The 21,142-nt window shown below is 38.1% G+C and overlaps 1 protein-coding gene across 1 annotated transcript in view; it reads right to left on the bottom strand.

Annotated features, from left to right (window-relative positions):
• Window positions 1-13,801, bottom strand: part of GRXCR1 (glutaredoxin and cysteine rich domain containing 1) — a 94,342-nt gene extending 80,541 nt beyond the window's left edge. Inside the window, exon 1 of the mRNA XM_054582257.1 lies at window positions 13,406-13,801. Within this exon, the coding sequence (XP_054438232.1) occupies window positions 13,406-13,789 (384 nt within the window). The 5' untranslated portion in view covers window positions 13,790-13,801. The remainder of the gene's footprint in view (window positions 1-13,405) is intronic.
• Between the last annotated feature and the right edge of the window lie 7,341 nt (window positions 13,802-21,142).

Here is a 21,142-nt window from a genome sequence, read left to right as displayed (position 1 = left end):
CTTTATTGAGTTGAATATTTTGAATATGACGGCTATCCCCTGCTCTTGGCTTCTAGTGGGTAGAAACCAGGGGCGCTGCTAAACATCTTCCAATGCATAATACAGCCCCACAGCAAAGAATTATTTTGCCAAAATGTCAATAGTACCAAGAAACCGTGCAAACCACTTTTGACACATTCAATCCATCATAGCACATTCTCGATACACTGTACAAGTCTTTTCTTTTTTGCATTTCAGTTGCATTTTACCTTTCTTGAAGTAATAAAGCATAATACACTGAAAATGTTGTATCTTTTCTTCCATCTTCAATATTAAAATGGCTGCACAAAACTTTACCAGTTTTTATAACCTGTTTTTGACATGCACAGCTGATATAATAGCTCTCACAATGCAATCTAACAACATTGTTTCAAATGAAATTAAAGACAACTAAGGCCTAAGGAGAACCATGGTAAGGAACAAAACTAAACCGACATTTTGGCCAATCTAATAATAACCCCCTCTCCACCACACCACTGCCCCTTCCCACAGGAAAGGCCTCCTGCTCCTGAGAACTCTGGCACTAAGAGAAAAAGAAAACTAAGGCTCTCTTTTGTCTCTTTCAGAATGCACCCATCTTTCACTGCAATACTTAAATGAGAGATCCGAGCATCCTGAATTTTTAAATGTTTTTTAAAGATTTTACTTATTTATTCTCAGAAAGGGTTGAAGGGAGAGAGAGGGAGAGAAACATTGATGTGCGAGAGAAACATTGATCGGTTGATTCTCGTACACCCCCAACAGGGGACAGAACCCACAACCCAGGCATGTGCCCTGACCGAGAATCGAATCAGCGTCCTTTCACTTTGCAGTTTGATGCCCAACCCACTGAGCCAAGCAAGTCGGGCTTAGCATCCTGAATTTTGATCCCCTCTCCATCCAACACCACTCCTCCCTTGTCTCCAGATAACGTCATTATTTTGTTGACAAGATTTAGTGGGTGCTGTGGTGTGTGTCCCTGCCCCTTGGCTATTGTGAGCGGTGTCTGCTAATTGCTCTCTCAGATGAACGGGAGCCACTTCATCCACAAAGTTGGAGGACATTCAATTATTGCCATTAGACAGAACCTCATGCTGGTCAACTGATATTAATAACACATCTTAAGACCTAATAAGCAAGAAATATTAAGTATCCAAATGTAAGAGGCATCTGCTCCAGCGTGTGGGAGATAAACCCCACAAAAGTTCAAGAACTCGCAACTCCCCCTGAATTATTTAGGAGTCGCCAGTCTGGGCCATGCTGGAACACCTCCTCAAAAGGTAAGGGAAGATTATTGTATTTTTCACATTTTACATCTCAGAAAGAAGCACAGTGCTTGATGGACCTCTTCAAGTTTTAGAGAACACAGAACTCATTTATCAAGTGGCACGGGAGGTTGCTAGTTTTGAGCAGAGCTCACAAAAACAAGGGCTTTCCAAGGGATTTGGTCTGAGGTATAAGCAGCCCTGAAGCATGGTTCATACAACACAGCAGGTCTCACGTTGCTAGTTACCTGTGGTGGAAAAAGGCACTGTGCCCAATCTCCTATGAGCCTTAATAGGAAAGACACAGTGCCAACTCCCATAGGGTTCTGGATCAAGACCGTGCCATTTGCAAGAGAAGCTCCACAGTATTCAAAAATCAGCTTCTGGCATGGCCTGGGCCCCTGCAAAACTGAGCAGTTACCCTACCAGGCCATCAGAACTACTTGGATATATATGCCTTTGTGGATATATACTGTCACATCCACAAAGTCATAAAGTCAAGTAGGTCTTGCAACAAGTCATCATAAAATGAAAGAGGTTTAACTGAAATCAGGTTCAAACAGGTGCAGAGGGCTCAGGTAAGCTAGCTGAACAAGGAGTGCCTACCATGTACCACATCATCCAGACCACCACCTGATAGAGCTTCAGGGCAGCATCTTGAAGGCATAGTTGATGCATGAGCTTGGAGACGATACTCTTAGAAAAAGGCATCATTCTTCAGGATGCCACTTCTACGTTTTTGAGAATTAATAAATGGAAGCCTCATTTAAAATTGGGAGGGTGGATGGGTGGCACTCTCATGTGGTACCACTCACCATCAATTCCGCCAGACTTTCCTTATCTAACAAGAAGAGGCTTTCTACTCTACTACTCCAGCAGGAACGAATATGATGTTGTCCTCCCCAACAACTACTCGGCCAATGAAAGCCTATTACAAGTCGACCAATGAAAAGCCACAACACTTTGAACTCACAGTTCCTTCCAACAGACTCTGTTTACAAACTCCCTCTGAACTTTTCCTTTCCTCTATAAAATAACATTCCTCTTCTTTGTTCCCTGCACTTGTGTGTGGTTTGTCATTAGACTGCAGGTCCCAAATTGCAGTTCTTTGTTGTTCCTGAATAAACCTGTTTTTCTGAAGAAATATCTGGCTGTCTATTTGTTTATGGTCAACACCTTAAAACAATGGTCATTATATGGAGCTTTATTACCAACAGCTAGAATTCATGGGTCCAGGAACCAATGGGAAGATGTAGGAATGATCCCATTCAGCATCACTCGCAGTTACCCACCTGGGAAATTGTGCTTTCTATCCTTGAAACTTTAGGCATTATTAGTCTAGGTCCTTGGTCCCAGGAGGGAGCACTTCCACAAAACAACATAGAAAAAAGCCCATTAAACTTAAAGCTAGTAATCCAGTTGACATAAAAAGGAGTAATGTTACTGGCAGAAGTAACAGACCCTGATTGTCTCAAGGAGGTAGAACTGCTGCCACATATTAAGGGCAGGTGAAAATATGTTTGGCCCTCAGGAGCCTCTCATGGCACTCACTTGTTTTTTAATTATTAATTAATTTTTATTTTATTTTTTTCATCATCATTTATCCCCTCTTTACCCTCTCCAACCTCTACCCACCTCTCCTACCCCTCAAAACACCACACTGCTGTCTGTGTCCATAAGTTCTTTATTTTTTTTTTCATTTTTGCTCAATCCTTCCAAGTACAGCAACCACTGCTGACCTAATAAGGGCATAGTGACCAGAGGCTCCAATTCCACAGGGACTAAGAATACAATTCACCCAACCATGGCAGCCACCTAGATAAGTAGGGGTGTTAGCTAAGAAGAAGGGTGTCTAAAATGGGTAGTAAATGAGAGAAAATAAATATCAGTTATTGCTTCAAGGTCAACCACAGTCTGAGATCTATAACTTACCCCACTAATTCTCCCACTGTCTGTGACAAGGCTGTGTGTGGATGGAGCAAACTTAATGAAGAAGCAACTAATTCTGACCAGTGCAAGAGGCAGATTATAGTGGATGCTTCTAGATTTCTTTCACAACGCCGGTAGACCATCCCCCAGCTCCTGTAAATGTTGGCTGCTAACAGGTCATACTTCCCCTTTCTATGGATAAATATCTCCAAATATCCCAGCAGGACGGATGCTGCGCATGTGCACGCGCACACATGCAAAGCCAATAGTCAACACCAGCTCTTTGCTGTAAGGTGGGACCAAATCCAGGGTACAATTTGCATTTGAGTGTCCAAGCTGCAGCTGGCTTCCAGCCAAGATCACTCTCTTGCTTAGCTTTCTTCTCCTGTCCTAACCGGCTTTCTTCCCCCCATCTTCTGAGAGGGCTCTCTTACAAAACCACCTCATCCAAGAACCCAATCTCAAGTTCTGTTTCTAGGGAACTCAACTGAAGACAAAGGAGATCTCTAAAGTAAGTGAAGTAGAAAAAATAATAGAAAACATTTCAGGTAGCCAGCCAACATGAAGGCCAAAATATTTGGGGACAATGTTTTTTCCACAGTCCTTTAAATCATATGGGGAAATCGTCAGCTCCTATCATGTAAAACAATATCAACCTTGCAAATTTCTCTGAGGATTAAAGAAAGTATTTTAAGAAAGAGGCCTAACATAATCTCTGTCACATATAGGCACTCATAAAAAGTCACTCTTATTATTAATGTTAATAGTATTCTTTTGAATACTTTTTTTAAAGCTTGTTTATGAGCAGCAGAACCAGGGAAGCTGGGGCAGCCTTACCAAAAGGCTCATAGAGAAAGGATCTGCCCTGCTCTGCATGCAGAGAGCTTTCCTGTCATTGTTCTCAAATGTGGAATGAGTTCCAGCCCAGTGACTCTGGAGCCCCTGAGGTGACTGGCTTCTGGAATGAGGAGTGAATGAAGGAGCTTGGGAATGATGGCTGTGACTCTGTAGTCATCGTGTTTTGTGTTTTATTTTGTTTCTGATGCAAGGAAAATAGGCAGCAGCAGGGGTAAAAATGAAGCAATATGCACCATTTGGGGAAAGTGCCTTTTTGTTTTAGATTGCTCAGCTTGGGTCAAATGTGATACATACCTCTTTAAAACTGCACAATTAGCACCCTATGAGAGATAGACTTGCACTTTTAACTATTGTTAGTTAAAAATAAATGGTTTAGCATCTCTAACATCACTTGAGGTTTCTGAAGTTTTAGTGTTAGAATAATTAAAACCAACTGGTAAAAACCTCTAGGCCTGATATAATAGAGAGAGCAATAAAAAATCAAAAGCAATGAATACTGAAAAGAATTTTGAAAGAAACCTGGAAACACAGAAAAATAACAAGGACAGGCAAAATAAATGTACATAGGTTATAAAATAAGATCACGATTAAAAATGATTTTTTAACTCAAGTAGCATAATCCAGTGGCGTTAAATTGCATAAAATAAAAATTGTCTTCTCAGAGGTCTTGGATAACGGTGTGGCAGGCACCGTTGCTCATTTATTCATGAGCTGTTGCCAAATCCATGCTCTGTGCTCCCTTCTACCATAGAGGCTATGCCATAAACTCACATTCCCAGCCTTCTGTTAGAAGGAGGAGTGGCCATGAGACTCTATTCTGGCCACTGAAATGTATGAGAAAGCTTCCTGGAAGTTTCTGGAATTGTCTTTTCCTTTCTGATGGAAGAGACACACCTCCAACGAATGTTCTCCTTTGCCACGTCTCTCCTGTCTTTGACTCTGCCCTTGCTTTGAGTTATGGCAACCATCTCGAATCCATGAGGGAACATCCCAAATAAGCTAAAGATGACAGAGCAGAACATCAGGAACTGGCTTGTTTACCACATTTTGAAGCCACTAAACAATCTCAGAGGCCTCTTCTAAGCCTCTCAAACAATATAAATGTCTGTGTATTTTAAGCCATGGGTAGCAGTCTATTCTATGGCTCATCCTCAGCCCTTCCCATATAAATACAAACTATTATCTGGATTAGGGCTGAAAGGCATCATAATCAACCCAGGCTATTGCTAAAGAAGAAACAGAGTCTATGTCTACACAGAAGGAACAGGCCAGGCTTTCAGGATGACAGGTGTTGTAGAGGAACTCTCAGACACAAGGCACGTGGGTGGGTGGCTGGCTGGCTCAACTCACAGGTATGCGGCCAAGTGCTGCAGAGCCAAGCTGACAAACACATGGCCAAGTAACCATGGGCGGTTAGAACTACAGAATCCAAGACAAAGGCCCAGGTAGGGGCTGAAGCCAAGACAGGATCTTGAACAGAGAGAATTGGCCTTGGGAAAACAGGTTTGCATGGCAGGGACTCAGCCAAGTTTAGAGGCAGCAGGTGAGATTTCCCAAAAGGAAGTGGGTTCCACCAATAAAGCCTGAGGAACCATGATGCTTTTAAAAGGCTGGCCCCATTTATAAAAGATGTTATATCAGGAGGGACATAATCTCTATAGGATTCACAGAATTGGATGACACGTTCTGCTTCTGTCCCCCAGTGAGCTCCTAAATACTTATATTTAACAGTAACTATGAGTTTGTAACCCTCATAGGAAGGAATATAGTTTCTCAGAGGAGAGAAATGATGTTTTTTTCCTATTTGCACACTAATTGCCTAACAAAGTTCTTAGCATTAATCCATTCACAAATTATTTGGGGGATGGATAATAAAAATAATAGCAGTATTTACTGAGCTGCTGAATTGTGCAAAATTCCAAGCATTGTGCAAAAATGCTTTATATACAATAGTTCATTTATTTCATGGGAAATAGTCACTGTCATTATTTCCACTTTATTGATGAAGAAACTGGATTTATAAAAGTTGAGTAAATTTCCTCAGAATACCCAACTAGGAAATGGCAAACTCTGCAGGTCATTTCCCTCCAGAGGACTGTACTCTCTAACCCATTAGTGGAGGGAAAATAAGCACGGACATTATTTAAGACACCTCTGGAGAATTATGGTATTTGTCTCTTCTTTCTCTCACACAGAAAAGTGAGCTTTGATTTCCAGAAACATGGGTCTTCTTCTGCTGGACATAAAGCAGTGACGTTGCGTAAGGCCCAGAGTGGGAAGAAGGGAAAGTCGGGCATCCTGGGAGAGGACTTGCGTGAGGGCCTCAGGGGCTGCCTGCAGCGTCGCGGGGCTGAAGGGGCGGCGGCGATGATGGATCCAGCAGGAGCTGTGCACCCGCACCATTCCTAGGTTTTCTGGTCCCTGTTAAGCCTGTATGTCCTGCAGGTCACAGGGAGTGAGGAAACGAGCCCCAGTGGTGACTAACAGAGTACTTCCTGTCCACCCTTAGAAACAGGAGCCATGAGTCACTTTTAATCTTATATGGAAACACCAAGGAGAACGATGTTTCGTGCAGTGGTTGGTTGTGCCTCACTTTTACACCTTCAGCTGAAGGAAGCAAGGGAAAGAAAATGTGCAACCTTGCAAGCATATTTTAAGCTTTTGTACTTGCCACTTCTGCTACCAACCCACTGTTCAAAGGAAGTCATGTAGGCAAGATTAAAGTCAAAGGCTATGGAAGTGCACTCTTCTATAATCCTTCATTCATAGGATTAAGATTCAAGCAGTTAAAACCAAACTCCCATAAATTAAAATGTCATGATGATAAAATGTTCTAGTGAATACAGAATGGGAGAGATCTCAAGTAGGTGTTCACTGAAATAAAGAGAGAACCATTTAGTAAGATTAATAGAACATGGATAAGTCAGTACTCATGCTCAGAGTGACCATTATGGACTTTTGGAAACTCATAGGTTCAAGATACGAGTCAATTACACAGGTGATCCATCAGTTACCGGGGCCAGAGACAGAACTAAATCAGAAAGCAAGAGAAGCTGAAGAAAGAAATGCAACAAAATTATGGTCTAATAAGAGAAAGAATAAAAGGAGAAAACCATAAGCATTGGAGAAATACAGAGGCTATGTTAGGCCAACAAGAAAAAAGGGGAATCCTATGGCAAAAAGAAATTAAATTGAGCTTTACCTCTGAATTCTTGTATGTATCTTTTTATACTGCCATTCACAATACATTACTGAATATTCTATGAAGGCAAGAATTGGGTTTTATTCATCTAGGATAGTGCCTGCTGTATAATAGATTAGCAGTAAATGGTTATTCAATGAATAACTAAAGAATATTGAAGATAACTCACAACAGAAAGGACTGAATAGAGCAAGCTACTGATGCTTCACCACGAAACTCCATTCCTATCCGTTATGGGAAATCTTTAAACCCAAGAGATGGAAAAGAAGAAAATAACCACTGTCTCAGAGCATTTCACTTAACTCATTAATTCAAATAAAGAATTTATTGATGTCCTAATGAGTATTAGTGTCAAATGCTGTGACCAAAAGAGTAGCAAAGAGACAGTATCTGAAAGGTGGTCACATGATTCTAAGGTCTATTGGTTTGCAAGTCTTTAATTGTACATAAAATATATCAGTAGTATCAATTCATTTTTGGTGCTTTTTTCCCCTGTTTCTTCAATTACAAGTCACCTAGTTTCTTAATGTAGTTTTTTGCATGGTTTGGTAGTTGTATAAAAAATTCTAGAGTCTCTTCCCTACTTTATGATAACAAAAAAAGGCAGTATTTCCATTAGTGTGTGGTTATTTTGATAGAATATTACATAAAAATTCTCTGGCTAAATGACATTTTAATACAGCTTAATGTTTCATACATAGAAAAGAAGCTCGTTACTATTAGCTGATTAATAATTATACTACACTGTAAAATTGCTGTGAGAAATAGATGTCAATGCACATAAATATCAAGAACAGTGCCTCATATTCAGTAAATACTTAATCAACACTATTATTATTGCTGTTGTTCCTTTTCCAGAGCGGTCCAAATAAACCACTGGGACCACGGAGTCATCAAGAGTATCACTTTGTTTTCACTGGAATATTATTCTATTAACAAAGCTAGATACACTGAACCAGAGATAGACCACGAGCATTGCTAAAACCTTTTGTCTCTTTTTATTCATCCTAAAGTTAGTGGCCAACGCTGAGCAGCAGCAGTCTTCCTTGAAATAATCACACATCCCCTTCCAACGGTGACCCTTGTTACTTCATAATAATGTAATCAAATGATGTTATACATAGGAGTTTTGATTAATAAATTTTAAAAATACAATTTAAAAATGAATAGAGCTATCTAACTCTACAGGAAAACCTGGATGAAGACTGATTATTTGCTAAATAATACATTTTAAATCTGCTAATGAAATGTTGATGTTTCAAAAAACTAGATAGTACCAAAAATCTCCATTATCTTAATTTGTAATCAGAACACTTCTAGTATCATAGAAATATACATTTGAAACCTGTATGATCCTATTAACCAATGTCACCCCAATACATTTAATAAAATTTGTTATGATGATAATTTAATCGAATAATGTTATAGATATGAGAGGTTTTGATTAGTTTTAAAAATACAATTTAAAAATCAATAGAGCTATCTGAACTTTCAAAAAACAAGATTGTCATATAAATCTTCATATTTGTCATAATAACACTTCTAAAGGTAAAATTGGGAGTTTTGTATATAGCATTTTATTTTTAAAATTTTACAGAGCTAAAACAGAAAAGATATCATTCTGATGTTCCTAGCTTTGGGCCAGATGCTTGATTTCTCTGACATGCAGTTGTCAAAACAGTCATTATAATAATTTTCATGTTTACTTCGCAATTTTATACACACTGAAGAAAAATTGCATATGTGAAAACCTTGTGCAAAATAGAACACATTCTCCAAAATCAATTGCATTTTTATTTTATTAGTCTTGAAATATTAGACTAGTCATAAATGTAAGCACACTAACCACAGATGTGCATGTACATACATCGATGAAGGAAAATGTGTAATTTGAATTTTTAGAAAGGAGCCACCAAATTATAGTTGTGGTGTAATTATTTTCCTTCTTTGTATATATTTTTCTCTATACAATAATTATAAATTTGTAGGAAGAAAGGGGAGTTGAAATTAGGACAACTACAATAGAAGATTCTAACAGAGTATAAAACAAAGTATACAATCTTGAAAATATTGCTGAGTGAAATGTAATTACTGTCTGAAATTTAATCACATAACAATAAGTAAGAAACAATAAATGACCTTAATTATCTGCATCACTGACCCATCCTAAGAGACTGTGGAAATATGTTGGTGCTAAGAGCAAGGTGTGTCTCAAATGCAATCATGCAAAGTGGGTGATGAGAGCTATGAGTCAGACAGTGGTCCTGTCATTTGTCTTGAATGAGGTAACAGTAACTGCTTTTGAAAAATAAAAATTAATTTCTTTCTAAAATATTCCATTAATGAGGAATGAAATTATTTATCTAGATAGAAATATCTTTAAAGCAGAATTTCTTTTATTTTTGCCAAAGTATACACACACTTCATTTTAAAAAGTTTACAGTTCTCCTTATACACAACTAGTAAGAGGTTATAGTCAGAGGAGCCATTTGTCCTTTGACCGAAGTGCCACTAGATCATCATAATGCAAGGAGAAGGCGGAAGGGAGGAGATAGGGCGAGGAAAATAGAAGTGATAAAAAGCTTAGATTTCAATTCAGGTAAAGCAGAATTTCTTAAAAATAACTAAAGCATTGCACCTACACCAAAGCGTACTGATAAGACTTCTGGGCCTGTTCCTAAACCAACTGAGTGGTGCATAAGAAAACCCATAAGAAACATGTCTGTCAAGGTATTTTTATTTCATTCTGGCTCAGGAAAGGCCTCCCCGTGATCTAACAAATCATAGATCAATACACGTCTTCTTTGTTCTCCTCATTAAATGTTGAAGACATAAAAACATTAAGGAATATGTTCATGAACTTCAGGCAAGTGGATGAATTTCCCTGTTACATTCAAGGTCAATGATTCTCAAACTTCAATGTACAGGGTCTGGCAGAAGTAACGCCTGCTTAAGTGTGGTTGGTAGGGTAATAATATGGGCCTAATAATTTATCGTTGTAATTTAAACACTTCACTTAAAATGTCATATGGTGTGCTTGAGCGTGATACAGTTATGTTACAGAATTACATGCTTATGATTTTGTAATAAAAAAGGGGCGTGATTTGTACCAGGCACTGTATGTAAGGACAACCTGAAGAGCTTCCAATAAAGGCATATTTCCAGGCCACTATTAGAGTCTAGGTTTTCAGATTTCCCAATTGGCCTCCCCTGAGCATTAGATTTTTGTCGTCTCTGGGAGAGCTGGAGAAGTTGGGCATCTGGATCTGAAGAGCTATAATCTAGACCAGCTGGAGGTTCTTGAGAGAGTCACCAGGAACCAATGGACCACCTGCTACACGGCCCCCCTGATGACCCAGGTGACCTTGTTTAATATTGCACATCCTCAGCAGCTCAGACATCTGTTAGGTAAATTAATTGATATATAAAATGGAAATTTGTTCTAATGTATATTTTATAGACAACTTTCCAAATAAGTGCTGCTAAGAAGCACAAATGTTTTAAGCAAATAATTTCTATGACTATTCTCTGTACAGTTGAATTTTTACAGAGCACACGCCAGTGTTTCATGAGACAGGAATAACAGAATACGGAACTAATAGAGAGGAAGCAAAGTGACATACAGGGTCTTTGAAAGGTTGAATTTATATTTAGAGTTTCCTCTCAAGTTTCAAGTTGGGTGCTTCAAGATTTTAATAACATAAAACAGGAAAAAAGACCTATTTCTTCAGTCATAGTTCCTTGCTTCAATAGGATTGCGTGTGCAGTGGAAGCTTAATCCAATAGCTAAGGCACAACTCCTCATTTTTCCCCTCAGAGGAATTGCTATGTTATAGTTATGTCTAGCTAAGTTAGCAGCTTATTTCCCAAGGAATATGGAAAATATAAAAAGATCCAGGGAAAAGTCGCATCTGGTCCCATACCCATGTATGGAGGTAATGAACTGTAACTTCTGCTTTTAGCCCCTAGGACTCCTCTGCTACTGCATTATGGGATATATGTGGAAACCTACTCAATCATTCTAAGACACATGCCTAAGACACTTATCACTGCTTATGACATACACATCCCTTAGCAAGCAGCAAGCGTCCAGGTCAGCTCTCTACCAAATGCTCTGTAGCTTGCATTGCACAACTGCAGCAGGTGCTGCTCACAAAGACAATGATACAAATGGAGCTTCTTGAAATAGTGCAACTGGCAGCCCTGATCCAAATTAGGAGTTCCTTTAACTTATGTTTTGTCCTGGAGAGATCAGAGAACATTCCATGATGATGATGATGATGATGATGATGGTGATGGTGATGATGATGAACCTGATTTTAATGGCCAATATTTGTGAATACCTACAGTATACTGATTATCCACATTATAAAGAAAGAAGGTCCAGATAGGGAGGAAAACTGATTAAATATCAAAGACTTTGAGATACCTCTGCTAGTAACCACTATTTTCCTCTTAAAGCAGGGGGTATATGGAACAGGGTTACATTATTAGAAAATGACAGTTTTTTCTAAATTTTCTCCCATAAAAGAGTGACAGAATTATGCATAGAAAAATAGGCAAGTAAATACTGTAAGCTTATTGAGTACTAGTATTTTGAAATGACATTTTTTACATCTCCTATTTGCTTATTTATAGCACAATCAGAACAAAATCATGAGGAAGAAAAGCTTTTCTCTTCTAGGTTTTGAAGATTTAAGGTACTTAATCATAAATAATAGTTTTATTTAGGGAGATTTGAACAATTTCATATCAAAGTACTGAAATTGTACAGCACTTTTGTAAATAATGCTCCAAACCATAAAGCCTTTTAAATCATAGCAAGCTAAATTAATTACAGTGAATCCAGTTGTTTTTAAATGTGACGGTTATACAGTCTTGGTCCACCCATTGGCAAAAATCGTTTCTGCATTGGCTGAAACATAAAGGCCATGAAGATGATTTCAACCTAATAGTCACATACCTAGAAATCTATGCAAGATTGTTTCCAACCTAAATCATAGTCATTTGTTTCTGATCTTTGGTTCTCCACCCCCATTTCTAATCTGCCAAACTCTTCACCAGTTTTCTATATGAAAATAACCTTTGATCTTAACTGATTTTACCTTTAAATTTCTTTTTTAAAGTCCTCATTGTATGATTTTTCCGTATACTTCCTTTGAAATAAAAAGAAAAAGGTCAAATATCTTTTTAAAAATCCTTTCTCCCTTCCACTTCAGCAGCTCCCTATAATGTCATGGCATTGAATAATTCACCACATGATATCATTTTATTTAAATATAGAGAAAAATATAAAATGGTATTACAATGAAAAATATTGGTTTGCTGCCTTAATGATAGTGATTATGAATTTCATTCCTGAAATACGATGCCTGTTTTTAACAGAATATCATTTTACCAATGCTTCCAGGCAATTTCAAAAAACTGTCTTAATGTTAGATCATTGCCGAAGGCCCAGGACCTGAATAATACATTCCTACATTACTGTGCAAAATCTATCAAATTATAAGGGCAATTTTTTACTACAAGATCTGGATCACAGTCTCTACTCTTATAGAAGAATAACTTTTCCCAGAATAACTTTTTTCTAAGAGTTCTTAAGAGCAAATAATGGAGAAATGCAACACAGATGAACCTGTAACCTCCTCAAGAGTGGGAGAGAGTCAAAGTTAGCCTTCATATCTTCACAATATTCCAAATGATCCAACCCCACTGAGTGCAGCACTCAATCATTTTCTGGTTTAAATAGCTGTCCAACTAATGATAAACACTGACCTGGTGCCTTCAAAATGATAAACCAGAAATTAACTCCTAAGTTTTGCACAGATACTTTGAACACTATAGTGTGTCTTTTTTCTTGGCCAAGAAACAGATATGCTGTTTTAGTCATTACGCACTGAAAGAATAGACCGCTTAAATGTGGAAATTTGGCTTTGAGAAGGCAGTCTGGTTTGCTAAGCATAATAACCCTGTCTCTAATCAGCAGATGCTGAGAGAATGTCTTAGATGGGAAGATGCTCATGAGGTACGTAAGAGCCATGACCGGAGAGGCTTGCTTTAAACTGGAAAACAGAATGATGTTGAGATGGTGAGTGAAGAACAAGTTCAGAAGGAGCAAAGGGCAATGACGTACCTGTAATACTTTGGTCAGATTGTTAAACAGAGCTTGGCCAGCACTCACTTTGTATTTGACACCTCTGACCGTGCCATTTTTGCTTAAAATGTTGACTCTTCTTGTACCAAACCCCTTCTCGCTGGCAGCCCTCGCTAACACCAGCAAGTTATCCTGGTCGTTCTCATGCTCATCACTTTCTGATCCCAAGTGGCCATTTTGCTGTCCATCAGACTCACTGAGTCCATCTATGCCACAGATACTGGCACATTCAGAATCCAGAGAGCCGGACGGTGGCCCGTCTTCATACACCTCCTTCAGAACTCGGCCGCTGTGGGACGACGCGATCCGAAACCGGACTTTCCGTGGCCTGTCGCTTTCCGGCTCCATCTCCCTTTTGAGCATGGTCACATCCACCCACACTAACAGTTCACATAATGCTCGATGCCCGGTTATTGCTTTAGTCCACCTGCTGTAGAGTAATATCAGAACTTCATTCTAGTGACAGCAGCGTTCATGTGAAACTAACATGGAAAGGAAAGGAGATTCCCAAGGACTTTCGTGCATCTCTGCTATTAATAATGAATGTGTGTGTGTGCTATGGTTACCTTTAAACTAAAACCTGCAAAATGATCCCAGGCTTTAAATATTAAATAGCTATGGTGGACTCTGTAACAGGACAAGTGCAAGGAGGTGGCATGCAATGAAAAAGAAAATAAGCGTGGGCACGGAAATGAAAGATTGATCTTTGAAGCCAATAGTGAGTGTTGAAAGGGTCTTACTGACAGAAATATCTCTACAGTTCATGGTCCAGAGTGGAGGCCAGAGATAAAATATGGAATCACATGTACAGTATCAGAGATGTTGGTCTTCTCACAGTGCTTATTTCTTCCGTATGTCACTCTCAAGGAGCTGTTTGAAAAGGGCAGTGAGCAGGCTGCATTCCTGCACAGAGCTATCATTACTAGCTCTTAAATCATCACTTAGACTTCATCTGCAATGCATGAGTTTTCAACCTGCATCTTCATGCACAACTCTTTTTTGTCAAGAATAACTTTTTAACAGACTGTGAAAGAGAGAGAACTTTTGCTTTGTTACTTTCCCACTTCTGCTGGTAGACATGTTCTCTTAGACATAGAGAAAGGTTTTGGAAAGGAAACATATGGAACAATGAAGGAAGAAAGGAAAATCCTCCAAGCCAGCCAGATCAGCCAAAACAACCCACGGGATCAGCATTGATAAATATTATATCCAAATCACCCATGCATAGAGAACAGTCCTCCGTACGCTATGCTCAGTGTATTTTCTGTCACCTTGGCAGGCCCTGAAGAACCTCTTAAGACACACAGCCATACTGAAACTTACACTACAGGGAGCATACCAGCCTGTCTGCATCTGCAGAGGGAAAATAAGCAGCTGGCCCTCCCACTGCACCTCCAGTTTTTAAATGTCTCTACTTTTATCTGATGATGAACTTAACTTACACTCATCTTAGAACATTCAGGAGAGAGTAGCACAAAGTTGAAAATGAAGTCACAAACAATCTCACAGGAGATGCTCATAATCTTCTGAGTTGCTTCCACTGTGTTTGAATATGGGATAGTCTGATGCTCACAAAACTACACGGCCCAGCCGCTTGCATCTAAGGGAAGAGAGAACAAGTGCCTCGCTCCTACTGATGGAAGGTGAGCGAACGTGATGCATCCTTTGTGAACCAAAGAAATTAGGCGCCAGCTATCTGGAAGCCATATACTGAGCTTGCTGGAAGCACAGAGAAATTCACAACTGCCACCACCCTGCATTGGACTATGTCATGAGAAAAACTAAGACTTGATTGTGTTAAGCAATGGAGATTGAAAGTAAAGGGTGGATAGAGAAGCTATCATTATTGAATCTAAGTGTTCTCATATACAAAATCAGATTGCATTTATTCAGTATCCTGCTGTTTTCATTCAACATTATTTAGAGAGTAATTTCTTATATTTTTTTCTCTGAAAATCATGAATATAAGGTATGTATTAAAAGTCCTTCTAATAGCTGCACCATATTTTATTTTACTTTTTCTGCATAGCTAGATGCTTCGGTTATTTAAAATATTGAATAGAATAATACTGTACTGAATATTCTTGCTTAAAAGTTAGTGTGCATATATCTGAAGAGTTGTTTTAGCATAAATTCCTTTGGGTAAAAATGGATGTGGTAAGAATTGTTTTTAAGGTAAAGTTTTTGATACAGACTGCTGATTACTTATAAGAAAAGCTGTATAATTTACTAGTGGTAAATTTTACTAGTATATGAGTTCCTATTTTACTGCACCTTGCCAGTGCCATCAAAGAATATTATCAATTACCAATAACTTTTATGTTTCCAACTTGAAAAGGAGTATTTCACTGATGTCTTAGTTTCCCAACTTTAAACACTACTGATGGTTTTTATTCTGAATATTTTCTTCATATAGAACTCTCACTGAGGAGAAGATAGAGAAAACGAGACTCTCTATTCCTGGGTAATCAAATTGGGAATCTAACATTCGCGGATTCTATATAAGGCCCAAAAAGGGGCGGGGGGAGGGAGAGGACGTGAGGGGAGGGAAAGTGAGAGTGACCGAGAGAGCTGTGGCCACTGTATCTAAGCGACAACATAAAATGGTTTTAACTCAGAAAAGTAAGAAAGTTTACACTGAACTACGTAACATGAGAACTTAATTGAAGAAATACTTACTGGGGCAGAAGAAAAATACTCATGCAATTTAGGTCCAAATGTCTGGGTGTTTCAGAATATACCCTGCTGAATGGGGAAGGTTCAGCCTAATCAAGAAAAAGAATCAAGATTCTGTGTTGGTCCCAATTCTTTTTTGTGTCTTCAGCTCCCACTTCGTCTGCCCCAGCTCACTTGATTTTGCTTTTGCATTAGAGTGTTTTGTAGCATGATCAAGATTTTGGAGACAAGAGACCCGAGTTCAAATTCCAGCACACCATAGCAAGACTGTTCTTTCCACACCTAAACTTTCCATTTCCCCATCAATACAACAGTAACAACAATATCTACCTCAAGGAGTTGTACTTGCAAAGTATCTAGCACTTGTGTGTCGCTCAATGTGTCTGTGATGATGTGTACATATACTGTGTTCTTCGGATGTAAAGAACTAATTTTTTTCTGAGTAAGGTAAGACAATAGGCATACAAGCTGAGTCAATAAATATATTTGGAGGATGGAGAAAATTCATTGGAATTCCTGGAAAATCTGTGATATTTTAAATTGATATGTTAAAAATGCATCGTTTGTATATATGTACATGTACCCATGTATGCATAGGTGTATAAAATATTTTATATTATATTTGAAAATAATGACAATAGTTAAGAGTCATGTCTCTTCCAAAGATGAACCAAAAGTCCAGTAGACTGTACACCAGCCTCACACAAGTACAAGGAAGTATGTGCTACTTTGAGAAGAAATATATCCAGATATATAATATGCCCTTGATAATTATAACTCACACACTTATCTTAAGCTAAAATAAAAATTAAGCTGTTCTTTACCATGAATAAATCTTTGCAGTTCTTCATTCAGGCAACGAGTATTCCACACCTGCCCACTGAGTGCCCCCCGGGCATAAGACATGGCAAGACAGTATGGTAAATAAAGAGATATATAAAATTATGTCCATGTCTGCCATTGGTAACATACGTTTAAACAAAATAGCTAGAGTTCAACACAGTGTGCTTTAAGCTCATATAAAATCCCTCTTCCTTGAAATAACCAAATTACTCGTCATCTCCAACATAAGACGTCAACGCTGTTCTCAACACTCTCACCCTCGCTCTGTTTACAACTTGTTCCCCGGCTGCTTGATGTCCACATAGCAACTTCTGCCTGCTCCGTTTGCCACCTTTTCCTAGCGTCAGTTTATTATTTCCTACACGTCCATCTCTTTGCCAGGTTACCATCCTCCCTCAGCAAGAATTCCCTTCTCTTCCTCCAGAGGTATTCTTATCATCATTCACTCACTTGACAATATTTATTGAGCACCTACTAAATGTGAGAGAGCTGCTGGATCTATACAGGTGAAAGTAAAAGGCATGTTCCTGTCCCCTGCCTTTAGTGGAAAGTAACATACAGTAAAAAGATTATAATACAGTAAAAATTATAAAATGAATTATAACAAGAAAAAGAAGTGGGTAGAATAGAATTGATAAAAAGGGAGCCTACTTTAGAGGAAATAATCACAGTAAATCTCTCTTAAAATGAGGTATGAAGTTAAAGTTTATAAAAATTAGAGGAGCTCGATCATGTAAAGCTCTGAAGGGGGCAGGAGCGGTAGGAGACTGCTCCTCAGTTACAATGGCATGTGTAAAGGCCCTGAGGCAGAACACCAAGTTTGGTCAAAGAACTTTAAAAAAAGGTAGAGTGGCTGAAGTCTGACTCCCATCAACAAAGCCAATCCCAAAAATGGATAAGACTAACCAGCCCTTTCCTTCTTAACCTAACCCTCAATTTATGCAACTTCTTCAAAAGATGAAACCCAATACCTGTAAGTTATGTCTGTATTAACAATATAGAAACATTTCAAATAATTCATAGGATAACTTTATTGAAATAGTAAGTTGAGATATTCTAGAAGCTGTATGGAGGGTAGAATGTTGGAGTAACCAAACTAGAACTACTTCAGAAAATACTATTAATGATGAATTCAGAAAAAAAATAAATTACCCCTTGTTCAATTCCCAGTTGAAATGGTAACCTTGCAGTTAGATCTAGGCCTGGATATTTCTTGTTGCTGTCGGTTTTTTTTAGTCAGAAATACTTAATATTTCCTTATTTGTACAAACATAATGACATCTAAATATAATTAATCTTTCACTCCTCTTGTCTCCAAATATTGCCACTCCTACTATTCTGTGTATAGCTTCATTGCATGATTAGAAGTAATTTTAACCACAATCCTGGCTTTGCGGCATAATTTTTTAAATTCCTTGAATCATAGTAAGCATGTACAATTTGCTGTTATTTTAAAGTTGTCTTTTGATCTTGGAAACCATGATCTCACTCCCTGGTGCCGTGATCAGAATTTCTGTTTGGATGGAGACAGCCTATCAATTTTTACTTTTTTTAACTACAATAATGATTAGAGGGGGAAAGAGATTTAGTAACCATTGGTGAAACAGAAAAATAAGCTATATTTGAAACTGTTCAGATTACAGAATATTGACTCTTTCTTAACCAACAAGAATTCACAAATCAAAATGCACAGAGCAGTAATTAATTTGAAGTGCAGAGAACTTCTAATCAGAAAAGAAAGATGGTACATTCATTCAGGAAAGTATTTTTTAAGAACAGCACTATTCTCTTATTAATAAGAGGAAAGATTAAAGAGTTTTAGTTTATTAGTTAGAGGCTAAGAATGGAGACTGTGAGTACACACAACACTGGGTTTAATCTTGGATCAGCCATCCTCTAACTGACTTTGAGCCTCAGTTTCCTCATCTGTCAAATAAAGGACCCTACTTCACAGAGTGTTTGGAAAGAGTAAATAGAATGATGTGTACAAAATGGTTAGCACACTGCTCAACAAATGGCAGCTACCAAATTCTTACTGATTATGTAAACCAACTAAATATACATACTGTTTGAAGAACAGTGAGAAGAATGGAACTGGGTGAGTGTAATTAACTGACAGGGAGTAAACGTAACCCATTCTGTATCTGGCCTGATTCTAGGGCTTCAAGGCTAAAACAATCTGTCATCACTTAGAGCCTGGAGAAGGGCTCCGGTTTCCAGCAGCCTTGCTCATGCTGCCCATGTCTGGACTGCGAGTTACCGCAAGTGCCGCGCCGGGGGCAGGGAGTCTCAGTGCTGGAATACCTCCTGCCACTCTGGATCCAGAGGGGGCGCAGCTGTCTCAGACATAGACGCTTGGAGCTGCTCAGCTGTGGAGTCAACATATATCTAGCCTTTCTGTTTTACAATTATACCTAAACTCTTTAAAATTAACACGAGGATAAATAAAGAGGCCACAGAGCAACAGCTTCCCAAAATACATTTCACAGTTCAATTTTCATCTTTGATTTCCCTGCAGGATCTTATAAAGTGTTTTGCTCATAAACAATGGTTAGAGAAATGTTTGCTGCTTTAAAGTCACCTAAGTTAGGTTTTAATGGCAAGACAAACTGACTTCACATTTAGGACAGAAGTAAACAACAGTAATATGATTACTTCCATCTCTTTTTGTCCTGCTTCCAGTCCATATGCAAGGTAAAAAAATAATGTTAATAACTTTCTGAGCAAAATATCTGAGTCATATATTGGTGTCACTAAAAGACCATCTATATAACATAAGGAATTGTTGAATGATAGACAGTAAATAACATGCTCTGTCTATAGAATCCAAGTCCCAGAAGAAATAAAGGAATAATAAATCATATTTACCTATTTAGGTGTTAAAAACTTGACTTGGTTGTGTTCAGCTTACAGAAGCCAAATGACCCAAATAGCCAGCACACTTAGCACTAACAACTATAAACTTAAGCTTCATTCTCAGGCATGAAACAAGGACTTTGCTATTTTCTCTTGAATAATGAGTTTCTTGTGTATTGTGTGGCTAAGATTCTTCAAACTGCAAGAAAGAAAAAGATCACTTTTATATCCTTCTTCAATCAGATTGTCACTTTGTGTAGAATACTCACGAATATGTCCTGTGGTAAAAAGATTTTTTTTAAATAACTGCATTATTGCTCCAAGATATTAGTGTATGGATTTGATATCTTTTGATAATTCCTTTTAAAAAAAGATAATCGATTAATGGAATTATGCCTACTCTCATCCTATACATGGGACCTTTACTTCTTAAAATTCTGCTTGGAACCATACCAAAAGCAAATCCAGCTGCTATGGGATGGAGAAAAGGTCAAACAGCATGAATGAACATAGCACTCAAGAATGAAGATTAATGAGAAAACCATCAAAAATAGTGAATCCAATGACCGAGAAACACTCAAGATATCCTACTAAATATCCAAAAGACCAGTGTTTATCCTTGAGATGTTTCCAGAATCAGAATAGAAATAAGAGAACAGAGAAGTCAAGTTACAGTCTTAGAAACATCAGCCTAGGAAACTGAGTGCAGTTCTCCAAATCAGCAGCAGAAGAGAATGTCAGTGCTTAATGTGGTAGCTTGTGAGCATAAATCCCTAGAGTGTCAATTTATTTTTCCATGGTGAGAATCTTCTTGCAGAAAGTGTAAAAAGAGCCTTCAGAATTTTAAATTCATTGAGATAAAATGGAAATGTCTCAGAAACTTTCCTGCTGATAAATTTTTCTAATTCATTTTAAATTAATGAAAAAGCAGAATGTCAAGAGAAACATACAAGACTGACTGAAAATAAATTTTTTAAAGAAATGAAAAAAAGAAATGAGTCAGTTTTCCTGTTTTATTCTCGTGGTTGAACTTTTTTAAATCACTGAAATGTTAGCATAAATTATGTTGTATCAATAAATGCCATAAGTTTAAAATGAATAGGCACGGCCACTTTTAAGTATCACAAATTATAATTCATAAGTGTGTTGTATGTTTTTTTTCCAAGAGCATGATGATAGAATGGACCCCTGGGAAATTCTAATTCTATTATTCTATCATTGTTGCCAAGGTAACAGAGGACTGTTGATTCTAGCAGTGAGATGAAGGTTAAAGCTGGCAGAGAGGAAAAACAGGGAGCCAGCCAGACAGCAAAAAGACTTGTGTTCATTTAGAGATCTAGA

This window comes from Pteronotus mesoamericanus, unplaced genomic scaffold (genome assembly GCF_021234165.1).
Source record: "Pteronotus mesoamericanus isolate MK-2021 breed Mesoamerican mustached bat unplaced genomic scaffold, CSHL_Meso_final contig_68, whole genome shotgun sequence".
Lineage (NCBI taxonomy): Eukaryota > Metazoa > Chordata > Mammalia > Chiroptera > Mormoopidae > Pteronotus > Pteronotus mesoamericanus.
Note: the sequence above shows the minus strand (reverse complement) of the source record. Positions and strands in the feature narration are given on the sequence as shown.